At 44.4% G+C, this 12,472-nt stretch overlaps 1 protein-coding gene across 3 annotated transcripts in view; it reads right to left on the bottom strand.

Moving 5' to 3' along the window:
- Positions 1–10,587, bottom strand: part of fam184ab (family with sequence similarity 184 member Ab) — a 148,773-nt gene extending 138,186 nt beyond the window's left edge. For 2 of the 3 annotated variants that reach the window (XM_064990961.1, XM_064990963.1), the window contains exons 1-2: positions 10,260–10,586; positions 9,820–10,024 (exon numbers count right to left, since the gene is read on the bottom strand). In XM_064990961.1, coding sequence (XP_064847033.1) covers positions 9,820–9,999 — 180 coding nt within the window. In that variant the 5' untranslated portion in view covers positions 10,000–10,024; positions 10,260–10,586. Of the gene's footprint in view, positions 1–9,819; positions 10,025–10,259 lie in introns of all 3 variants that reach the window. The other variant, XM_064990964.1, reaches the window with a different exon arrangement.
- Between the last annotated feature and the right edge of the window lie 1,885 nt (positions 10,588–12,472).

Raw genomic sequence — 12,472 nt, 5'->3', positions numbered from 1 at the left:
GCTGAACAATAGACTATTCAACCTTTACTAAAGAATATCTAATAGCCGAGCTAGATGTGAAAAAAAAACCTCCTATCACAGACCAGATTTGCCCTAACGACCAAGGGGTAGCTTGCTACTCAATGTAATAAAGTAATGACTTTTCAAATAAGTTACCTTACACGTTATGATGACTGACAATTTGTTAACTACGCTGTCCTTATGTACCACATAGCATATCATTACAGCAGTATGTACTGGTATGTTAGCTAGCTAGCTAGCTACGTAACATTAGTAGTTTTACATCAAACTTGCCAGTATATTAACTATAGGCTATCTAACTACCCAACGTTTATTGACTTGATTATTCTCGGTCATTCTTAGCTTAGTTAAATGGTATAGTCGTTGTGCTTTCTCAATGGACATTCGTGTGCTTTCGTGAATTCGCTCTGGCTATCTATAGACTGGACAATAGAATGAGTCAAAATTCACCCAAGGCTAAAAAATGGCTTAAGAACGTTGGCTAAGCTGGAACACTAGCGCCCATAGAAAATAAATGGAATCGAACTTTCGCAGAGCCTGTTTTGACTGGAGTCATGCTTAGAATTCCATTGAAAATGTATCCCTTTTTATTTTACCACTACAATCTGGTCGTCAGACGAAACTGGAAAAAAAATACTTGTGTAGAAAGTAAACATCCGCACATTGATGGTGTCAACTGTGCTTGTCTGCCTAATGAAAAAAGTAGGGAAAATTTTTTAACTTCTGGTCTAGCGATCGATGACAAACGAGCTCGCTGCCCAGACTTACATAATTACAAAGAGGAGAATACTCCTGATTAAAATGGTGCCTGTGTAACAGTTTTGCTTCCGTCCCTCTCCTCGCCCCTACCTGGCCTCGAACCAGAGACCCTCTGCACACATAGACAACAGCCACCCTCGAAGCATTGTTACCCATCACACCACAAAAGCCACACCCTCGCAAAGCAAGGGGAACAACTACTTCAAGGTCTCAGAGCGAGTGACGTCACCAATTGAAACGCTGTTAGCGCGCACCCCGCTAACTAGCTAGCCATTTCACACCGGTTAAACCCGACTTGAAAAAAACTAAATATACACAATGAGATATTTGGTGAAATAGCCCGGTATTCCTCTCCATAGGAAAACAATTGGGGGAGCTCAGCATTCCAAGGGCAAAAAGTATTTTGGGGCTAGCGTTTGATGACAACCGAGCTAGCTGCCCAGGCTTACATAATTAGAAAGAGGAGATTCTCATGATTTAATGGCGTTCGACTTGAAAAAAATTGAAATACAGTGGGGCAAAAAAGTATTTAGTCAGCCACCAATTGTGCAAGTTCTCACACTTAAAAAAGAGAGGCCTGTAATTTTCATCATAGGTACACTTCAACTATGACAGACAAAATGAGGGGAAAAATATCCAGAAAATCACATTGTAGGATTTTTAATGAATTTATTTGCAAATTATGGTGGAAAATGTGGATATAATTAAAAAGTGATCCATCGACCATGATATTTTGCTAGTTATGGCCTCTTTCACCATGATCCATAGCGATTTTGTTGCCATTCAGCCCCATTGAGCAACATGGCGTGTTTCAAATTCAAATACTTCCAGCTTCATGCGCCATCGGGTGTTTTTCATAGGAATGCGTGGATGACGTCAGCACTATCACCATCTACTGGTTTTAATGTCTATGATGACATCTTATCCTTGTCATACTGCATGACATCTCTGAACAGGGCCATGGCAACATCATGCATGGATGGGCAGTCAGTGAGCAGCACACACAACTGTAAACAGGAACATGTTTTACGCAGATTATCAGAGGTGAGTCTTAACTCACTGTGAGCCTGAGCTGGTCGGGTGGAAATGTAAGGTTTAATAACGCACGGGGAAGCACAGGTTTTGTGACGCAACCACCAGTCAGTCATGTTAAGACCTGTGCTGTCATTAATCGAGGCTTTCCTGTGAAACACCCACCTGACACCTCCAACCTGCCCTCTCTAATCTCCACCTGTCTAGGTTCCCCCATGTGTTTGTTCTGGGGTGTTTCCTCACATTCCTGTAGAAACTCAGTACAGTACGGTCCCCTAACAACAAACAGCCAGACAGCTTAAATAGCCTTGTCAAATGCTTGGGGATATTCCATTAGAAATGCATAGGTTACTTTTACACACATTGGCTGGAATGGTATTGTTTCCTCGGCTTCACTCCTGCCTGTCTCTAAAATACACTTGAGGTGGAACAATTGGAGCTAGAAGCACCTTCAGAGACACTTTCCAGAACTTTCCAGGCTAAACCCTGCATTACTGTCACCACAGAGGTGTGTTCTGGCAGACGACAGATGAGCAGCATGTACAGTATGGCAGTGACCATTTACCACAGATTGCATCACATAGTCAGTGGTGTATCAGAGAGAACTTTAATCATATTTCCTGTGATAAGGGTGTGCCATGGGGTGCGAGAGTATCTTAATGAAATCTGACGTGGGATTGTGACAATCAGCCAAGAGCATCCTGCCAAGGTTAATAACAACTCCTGCCTTTTTCAACGGCAGGGTTCAATCTTGACAGTTTGTTCATTTCATTTCGCCCTCTCTCTGAATCCTTCTGGGAGAATAATTTAAATAATTTTCAATATCCCCAGTGCCTCCAGGTAAAGTCATGGACAATTTGTGTTCTCAAAGAACAAGCATTTTTCCTCACCACAAGATAAAATAATTCCCTGTCTTGACTAGTTCTAGCCTAGATACTCTCTCCATAAATTACACATTTGCTAACAAAGAATGAGTTTTCAGACTTCCTGTCTTGCAAGCCCTCTGCAGCACAACTTTGTTTGAATTCTTGCAGTACGTTTGCTAACCACATACAGGTACTGTAGCGTTAACGTTGGCAGAGTAAGCGTTTTCTGTTAAGCCTGTAGTGCCATTTCAGTCCCTATCTGAGGTCCACCAGATAAGGCTGAAGCAATTTTCTAAAATAAACATATTGTTAAGGTTCCTCCCAGTCCCACTACCTATTGGAACTAAGCCCTGGAGCCCAGGGCCGTAGCCATCTGCTCTGCAGCATGGCCCAGCCTGCCACCTGATAAATCAGAGAAATCAAATAACTTCTAACCCCTGGATTATGGCACAACACATGCAAACGTTGCAGTGCACTATATTCCCTTCTCCTGCAAGGGTATTAACACATCACAGCAGTCTGAGCACATCCTCTGAGTGATCTCTCTATAGAGAGAGATTCACTGGGGAGAGGGGATGGACGGGACCACCTGGCACGGCAGGGAGAAACACATTCCTTCAAGTGCTGTCATCACTTTACACAGAGCAGCCCGCTCCATTGCAGAGGTAAACACGGTGCTGGGAGCGAGCTGGAGCTAAATCAGAGGTGGAATGAAATCAAAGTGAAACATGCGCCAGTGGCCAGGTTAACTGGGCAGTGCTTGGGTAAGGGGGGGGGGGGGGCTACCATTCTGGCTTCAACTGGCTCTTGGCTCCAGATCATTCTGTAAAGGCAGTCTTGTTGAAATTATGTGGGAATCTGAATCGTCAAGATATACTATACACTACCAAAAGTATGTGGACGCCTACTCGTCGACTATCACATCCCACACTAATTTCAAGGGGTGTCCACATACTCTTGGCCATGTAGCGTACCACATACTTATTAGTAACATAATATATTACATGATCTACATCAATGAAGAAACAGGGTTTAACTGTACTGTGCTGGCCTAACCTATATTGTTGTAGTTTGACTATTCAGGTGGAAAGATTTGAGAGCCTACAGCTTGATCCAACTCGGTTGATCAGCTCAGTACTTAAATTAACCTATAAAATGAGACTGCTTTGCACATAGTACCCTGTTTACCCTTGGAACAATGTTATGGGTACATAGTAATAAAATATAGGTCTCCATAATATTCCGTTTTCAGGTGCTTTTGTCTATAAAGCCATTACCGGACTCATTAGCAAAGCTTAGGACAAAGGATTGGTCAAGGCCAGTTACTTCAGAGAAATATGCATCTTTATACCTGCTTGATATTGTCTTGAATTATAATGAACTGGTTGCTATGGGAGCAATAGCCTACTTACAGTCCTGACAGCCATCCTCTATCAAAATGAAACAGACAGTAAAATACAGTCATACAAGAAAATAAATAATTTTACAGAATGGATTTTATTCAAGCGATTTGACACAATATCTGGTGTAAACATGACCAATTGTCACACCCTGACCATAGTTTGCTTTGTATGTTTCTATATTTTGGTTGGTCAGGGTGTGATCTGAGTGGGCATTCTATGTTGGATGTCTTGTTTGTCTATTTATATGTCTGGCCTGATATGGTTCTCAATCAGAGGCAGGTGTTAGTCATTGTCTCCGATTGGGAACCATATTTAGGTAGCCTGGGTTTCGCTGTGTGTTTGTGGGTGATTGTTCCTGTCTCTGCACCAGATAGGACTGTTTAGGTTTTCACTTTTCTTGTTTTATTGTTTTGTTAGTTATTTCATGTCTAGTTCCTTTATTAAAGAACATGAATAACCACCACGCTGCATTTTGGTCCGCTTCTCCTTCACCAGAGGAAAACCCTTACAGAATCACCCACCACAACAGGACCAAGTGGCGTGGTAACGGGCAACAGCAAAAGCAGCAGCAAGAGCAGCGACTTGGGAGGAAATCCTCGACGGGAGAGGACCCTGGGCTAAACCAGGGGAGTGTAGCCGCCCCAAGGTGCAGCTGCAGCAAAAGAAGGAATGGACATGGGAGGACGAACTGGACGGAAAGGACCCTGGGATCAGCCTGGAGAATATCGCCGGATACTGGAGGCGACGAAAGCGGAGAGGCGCTGGTATGAAGAGGAAGCACGACGACGCGGATGGAAGCCCGAGAGTCAGCCCCAGAAATTTCTTGGGGGGGGAGCTCACAGGAAGTATGGCGAAGCCAGGTAGGAGACCTGTGTCAACTTCCTGTGGTTACCGGGGGGCTAGAGAGACCGGGCAGGCACCGTGTTATGCTGTGGTGCGCACGGTGTCCCCAGTGCGGGTGCATAGCCCGGTGCGGTATATTCCAGCTCCGCGTATCAGCCGGGCTAGATTGAGCGCCGAGCCAAATGCCATGAAGCCGGCTCTACGCATCTGGTCCCCAGTGCGTCTCCTTGGGCCGGCTTACATGGCACCAGCCTTGCGCACGGTGTCCCCGGTTCGCCTGCATAGCCCAGTGCGGGCTATTCCACCTTGCCGCACTGGCAGAGCGACCGGGAGTATTCAACCAGGTAAGGTTGGGCAGGCTCGGTGCTCAAGAGCTCCAGAGCGCCTGCACGGTCCGGTCGACCCAGTACCACCTCCACGCACAAGCCCTCCGGTGGCAGCTCCCCGCACCAGGCTTCCTGTGCGTGTCCTCGGCCCAGTACCACCAGTGCCAGCACCACGCATCAGGCCTACAGTGCGCCTCGCCTCTCCAGCGCTGCCAGAGCCTTCCTCCTCTCCTGCGCTGCCGGAGTCTCCCACCTGTTTAGCGCTGTCAGAGCCTTCCTCCTCTACAGCGCTGCTGGAGTCTCCTGCCTGTTCAGAGCAGCCAGAGCTGCCAGTCTGCATGGAGCAGCCAGAGCTGCCAGTCTGCATGGAGCAGCCAGAGCTGCCAGTCTGCATGGAGCTGCCAGTCTGCATGGAGCAGCCAGAGCTGCCAGTCTGCATGGAGCAGCCGGAGCTGCCAGTCTGCAAGAAGCAGCCGGAGCTGCCAGTCAGCATGGAGCAGCCGGAGCTGCCAGTCAGCATGGAGCAGCCGGAGCCGTCTGTCTGCCAGGATCTGCCAGTCAGCCAGACTCTTCCAGATCCGCCAGTCAGCCAGACTCTTCCAGGTCAGCCAGACTCTTCCAGATCCGCCAGTCAGCCAGACTCTTCCAGATCCGCCAGTCAGCCAGACTCTTACAGATCCGCCAGTCTGCCAGACTCTTCCAGATCCGCCAGTCAGAGCCAGGATCTGCCAGATCCGCCCGTCAGCCAGGATCTGCCAGAGCCTTCCTCCTCTCCTGTGCTGCCGGAGTCTGAAGAGCCCCTCTGTCCCTAGCTGCCCCTCTGTCCCTAGCTGCCCCTCTGTCCCTAGCTGCCCCTCTGTCCCTCTGTCCCCCTCTGTCCCGAGCTGCCCCTCTGTCCCGAGCTGCCCCTCTGTCCCGAGCTGCCCCTCAGTCCAGTGTCATTAAGTAGGGTCGCCGTGGCTAGGAGGCCACGGAAGCGGACAAGGTGGGGGACTAAGACTACGGTGAAGTGGGGGCCACGTCCAGCACCAGAGCCGCCACCGCGGACAGATGCCCACCCAGACCCTCCCCGATAGGTTCAGGTTTTGGGGAGTCCGCACCTTGGGGGGGGGGGGGTACTGTCACACCCTGACCATAGTTTGCTTTGTATGTTTCTATGTTTTGGTTGGTCAGGCTGTGATCTGAGTGGGCATTCTATGTTGGATGTCTTGTTTGTCTATTTCTATGTCTGGCCTGATATGGTTCTCAATCAGAGGCAGGTGTTAGTCATTGTCTCTGATTGGGAACCATATTTAGGTAGCCTGGGTTTCACTGTGTGTTTGTGGGTGATTGTTCCTGTCTCTGTGTCTGCACCAGATAGGACTGTTTAGGTTTTCACTTTTCTTGTTTTCTTGTTTTGTTAGTTATTTCATGTCTAGTTCCTTTATTAAAGAACATGAATAACCACCACGCTGCATTTTGGTCCGCTTCTCCTTCACCAGAGGAAAACCCTTACACCAATGAAGTGAGTCATAATATTGTACAGAAATATAAACCACATTGATATTAGGTTGCCTTTCAAATAGATAAATACAGTCGGCCAAAATAGGTCTCCTCAGTGTGAAACTTCCTTGCATCCAAATGTTATTTGCTCCATCACTTAGAGTAGTCAGGTGAGAGATATAAACAAACATGTACTACTGTGCTGTAAAGCTGAGAAAAATGAATGTCTTGCATCTTGATGAGCTGCAAAATACTGTAGTGTCGACCTACTCTGAATGACACTGCAAACACTATGAATCAGGACCTTACTGCAAGGAATAGGAGACAATGTTTTCACCAGACCAGAGCATCAGCGACAGACAATGGAGCTGCCTTCTGTAGGACAGGTTAAATGAATCCCTTTTCAGACCATGTCCACTACTTCAATGTTCCGACTGAGTTATGACCTGGACAAGAGGACACTTACCACTTAGTCTTCAATCAGATGAAGTCTGTCTGTTTGACAGGGAGGAACAAGAAATTACGTTTCTTAATAGATGTTGCACAGAGGGGCTGCTGGGGTCTCCGAAACACAACATGGCCACACCTTGTTTAGGTTAGTTGGAGGTAGGATGCAACAGTTGTATTGCTCCTTCTTGTATGACCATGCCTTTGAATTGGTTGTCATATTGAAAACCGCAAGGTTAGAGTATGCAAATACTCGCCTGGTGGCCCAGTCTGCCTTGTGCTTTAGCTAACTAACTCACATATAATGTAGTGAAATGTGAAACCCTGCAACAAGGAAAGGCTGTGCCCACTTTAAATAGTTAATAGCCCATATGAGGTCAGGTTATAAACTCAGCAAAAAAAGAAATGGCCCTTTTTCAGGACCCTGTCTTTCAAAAATACTTCATAGATATTCATTGTAAAGGGATTAAACACTGTTTCCCATGCTTGTTCAATGAACCATAAACAATGAATGAACATGCACCTGTGGAACAATTGTTAAGACACTAACAGCTTACAGACGGTAGGGAATTAAGGTCACAGTTATGAAAACCTAGGACACTGAAGAGGCCTTTCTACTGACTCTGAAAAACACCAAAGATGACCCTCCAGCATGACAATGCCACCAGCCATACTGCTCGTATGGCTGGTGGCATTGGTGGCCATACTGAGCACATCTGGGACCTGTTGGATCAGAGGGTGAGGGCTAGGGCCATTCCCCCCAGAAATGTCGGGGAACTTGCAGGTGCCTTGGTGGAAGAGTGGACTAACATCTCACAGCAAGAACTGGCAAATCTGGTGCAGTCCATGAGGAGGAGATGCACTGCAGTACTTAATGCAGCTGGTGGCCACACCATATACTGACTGTTACTTTTGATTTTGACCCCCCCTTTGTTCAGGGACACATCATTACATTTCTGTCACATGTCTGTGGAACTTGTTCAGTTTATGTCTAAGTTGTTGAATCTTGTTATGTTCCTACAAATATTTACACATGTTAAGTTTGCTGAAAATAAAGGCAGTCGACAGTGAGAGAACGTATCTTTTTTTGTTGAGTTTAGATGAGTTGGTTGTTTAGCAACAAAAGCGACGTGTGAGTAGCTATGTTGAAAAACAGACAGGGTTGGCTTAGACTGTTCACAACATGTAAACTATATATGTCCAAATGTTTAATGAAAAAATAAATACATTTGCACAGTGAGCACTTGTTGTCTCTCAAATACATCGATACAGTTGTTGGTTAGCTAGCTAGGCAAATTTTAGATACAACGAGCTGAAACGAGCCACCTACGATTCCCCACAAGGCAGCTTCTGTGAATTGTTGCTCGTTCAGAATTATAACAACGCATACCTCCTTCTGGTAACATTGCGCGTGCATCATTTTTGTGACTTTTTCAACCAACTCGTCTATAGGCTAATATGAAACCACTATCTCTCATCTTTACTTCCATGGATCTTGCTCCTAGTGTGGATGGGAAACCTGGTCTCAGAACATTTTGTATAATTCTGTAAGTAAATCCTCAACACTACATTTAGTATGATATGTTATGTTTCGTATGGTATGTATTCATTTGCGGATGTACATCACCCATTTCGTATGATATCTTACGAATTACAATTCATATTACAGTACCAGTCAAAAGTTTGGAAACACCTGCTCATTCAAGGGTATTTCTTAATTTTTTCTATTTTCTACATTGTAGAATAATAGTGAATAGATCAAAACTATGAAATAACACATATGGAATCATGTAGTAAACAAAAAGTATTAAACAAATAAAAATATATTTGAGATTTGAGATTCTTCAAAGCATCCACCCTTTGCCTTGATGACAGCTTTGCACGTTCTTGGCATTCTCTCAACCAGCTTCATGAGATAGTCACCTGGAATGCATTTCAATTAACAGGTGTGCCTTGTTAAAAGTTAATTTGTGGAATTTCTTTCCTTCTAGCTGGCTAACGTTAGTTAGGCTAGGGTTTAGGGTTAGGGTTAAGTGTAGGAGTTAGGTTAAAGCATTATGGTTAGGGTTAGGGAAGGGTTAGCTAAAAGGGTTAAGGTTAGGGTTAGAGGATGGGTATGCTAAAAGGGTTAAGTAACCATCTGTTTTATGTAACCATACCAATCGTAACATATACTAATTTGAGTGTCCGGGATTAACATTTACTATGTTATGTGTAGTCAATGAGACCAGGCTGGGATGGAATACCCTGCTTCCTAAATTACCTTGTAGAAAAACATAGGTTATATTAAAATGGGTAACAATTAAATGTTCTTAATTTGAAAATGGCCCTCACACTATCAATTTATTCCAGCTGGTGGTATAAACAGCTGTCAGCACCAAGGGTTAAAATGTAATATTATTTGGCACTAGTGCAAGATTATGTGAGTACTACTGTAATAACGTTCTAGGCATATCATTATGTAAGAACTGAATAATTCCTAGCTATATATAAAATAATTGTGACTTTTGCGTGTTATATAATATAATCAAAGATTCGCTGATGCCGGACCCGAGCCTTGACAAGTGCAGCGGCATCACAGCACCTGATTAAAGACCAGTCCATTGGTACTCGAGTATCTATAACAGTAACCATCCTTACCTTTGTCAGCTGTGCTATTTTCTTGCTCATTTTGAGGTGCAGATCTTGGGTATATTCCATGGTGATGCCCGACTGGTAAGACATTGTAGATGATGAGCCAGAATTATATTTCCCTGCTCCGGACGATGGATTGCCAGCTGCAGGGCTGTAGTATTGCTGCCAACCCGCTCCAGTCGCCATCTTCACGATCCTTCAAATGTTGTTACTAGAAGAATGTGATGTATCAATGACAATAGCACAAAGGTCAATGCAGGTTCCCCCGCAACAGGATCTTTCTCCTCAAATCCGTGAAATAAAAATACATCAAGACATACTGCTTGATAATATCAATGTCTGTCATTTTCTGCAGGTCAAAACAAATGCAATACAGTTGCTGTTAGCATAACGTTTTAATAACACGTGAAAATCTAGTACAGCAAAACGCAATTAACACTGCCTACCGTCTTCATCAAAGAAATGTTGCCGTGTGTTTCATGAAGGGATCCTCAGCATAAGCTAGCCAACGTCAGCTAACGTTAAGTGTGGCAGTAGCGTTCCTTTGACCACTCAAATTCTTGAAATTCTTCGCTTTGTATTTGACAAGCAAGGAGTCACCATGGCACGGGTATTTGCTCAAATGAAAATCTTGTTGAATTGATGTTACTCACGTTGAACCCGGTATTTTGCACCGGAGAAAGCCGGTCCGTAAAGGGGTTTCTTCAATGCATAGCTAGCTTGTATCAGCTCTTTTGTGTGTGTGTGTGTGTGTATGTTGCTCTCTGACAGACAGAGTGGTTGCTGTATTGCTGAAGACTCTGTTACCAAGGATGACTTCAACAGTTTACGTTACTGTCAATGACGTCAGTTCCGTTCGTTTTCAATCTCTCCCATCGCTTTCAATGATGCGCTGATTTTGGGGGGGTATAGCTGCGATGGGATCAGAGTCAGGTGACACGTGCACTACATTTCAATAGAGTGTTAATCAAAACATTCAACAAATAATGCTGAATGTTTGTTTGCGTATGTGTGTGTGTGTGTGTGTGTGTGTGTGTGTGTGTGTGTGTGTGTGTGTGTGTGTGTGTGTGTGTGTGTGTGTGTGTGTGTGTGTGTGTGTGTGTGTGTGTGTGTGTGTGTGTGTGTGTGTGTGTGTGTGTGTGTTGCAAGAACACATTCATAATGGGATGTGTGTGTGTGAGGAGGACAAATCTGGTCGTCAATCCTGCTTGCTGTCTGCATGCCTGGAGCACCTTTTGGAACATTTCTACTGCGCTGGTCTTAAATCCCTGCACATAGGAAGGGAATCCTGAAGCAGATTGAAGATCCCACTCAAACCACAGTTCAGTTCATAGTCCTTCCTCTAATTCTGATTCTTCTGTCTGATTTCTTATACTCTTATATACTCTATATTTCTCTTATGCTTGCGGCCAAGACAGAGAGCAAACACACGTTAGGGAAACCCTGCTTTAGGTAAGGCTAACTCTGTTCTGGGGCCCGACCTTAGAGCATGTTTAGTTTTTTGCTCTAGCGCTACACAGCTGATTCAAATATCTGACACATCATTAAGATTGGATTATATACTGTACAGTGACAACCCGTCATTCAGGGCAGGTGGGGCAGGTGCCTGTTTTGCATGTTATTTTGGTATTAATACATGTCGCATTTTAGTTTGCAAACAATGTTTTAAAAAATACATATAAAGCTGCATACAAACTTGGTCTCTTTTTTGCTTTATTGAGTAAGGCAGCTCCAAAATGCAGGTGTTTCAGCCTGGCTCAGTGCTTTCTATGGTGGTGGGGCAGCCAGGGGAAAATACAGAGTGCTGGGGTTGGTAATGTTCTCTAGTTGCATCGTGATTGGCTCATCATTCTGTCACTCATGGGGACACTACATTACCGCCAAATCTAAGGGTAGAGTTCGAAAATTTGAACCCCTTGAAGCTGCTGTTGAGTTACATTAGAAGTGTCCATCCAAAAAGGCTCAAGGTCATTGGCCACAGATAAAATGGTGTAAACTCAAGTTATATCTACATTAGCTTTGATTGGACTTATCATGTCAACATCATACTTTCAAAATCTTAGCTAGAAAGGTACACAAGTAGTCATCATCATGAATCAAGACGACAATCTACTGGCAAATCCTTTTCAATTTTTAGCCTGTTATTCAGTGGAGTGGGTGTGTGGTCCAAGTCTGGGTTTAAGGGTCTCTTTTACAAGCCTAAAAGGATAAGCATTCAACATTGGCCATGCTGTCAATCCAGCACAACTTTTTCCGCACTCAAAACAACTGGAAACTCAGAACTGGGAAATCTGACTTCAGTGAGTTCAAGACAACTGGGAACTTGGGGAAAAAAACAAGTTCAGACTGGGAAAATAAGTTTTGAATCTTGTTATGTTCCTACAAATATTTACACATGTTAAGTTTGCTGAAAATAAACGCAGTTGACAGTGAGAGAACATGTATTTTTTTGCTGAGTTTAGATGGGTTGGTTGTTCAGCAACAAAACCGACGTGTGCGTAACTATGTTGAAAAACAGACAGGGTTGGCTTAGACTGTCATCCAACTCGGAATTGTAAATCAGGAACTCTGGCCTCTTTCTTGAGCTCTGACCTGAAGATCACTGACGTCATCATGATGCAACCTGAGTTCCCAGTTGTCTTGAAAGCACCATAAATCC

The sequence above is a fragment of the Oncorhynchus masou genome, chromosome 16, assembly GCF_036934945.1.
Source record: "Oncorhynchus masou masou isolate Uvic2021 chromosome 16, UVic_Omas_1.1, whole genome shotgun sequence".
NCBI classification, from domain to species: Eukaryota; Metazoa; Chordata; class Actinopteri; order Salmoniformes; family Salmonidae; genus Oncorhynchus; species Oncorhynchus masou.
Note: the sequence above shows the minus strand (reverse complement) of the source record. Positions and strands in the feature narration are given on the sequence as shown.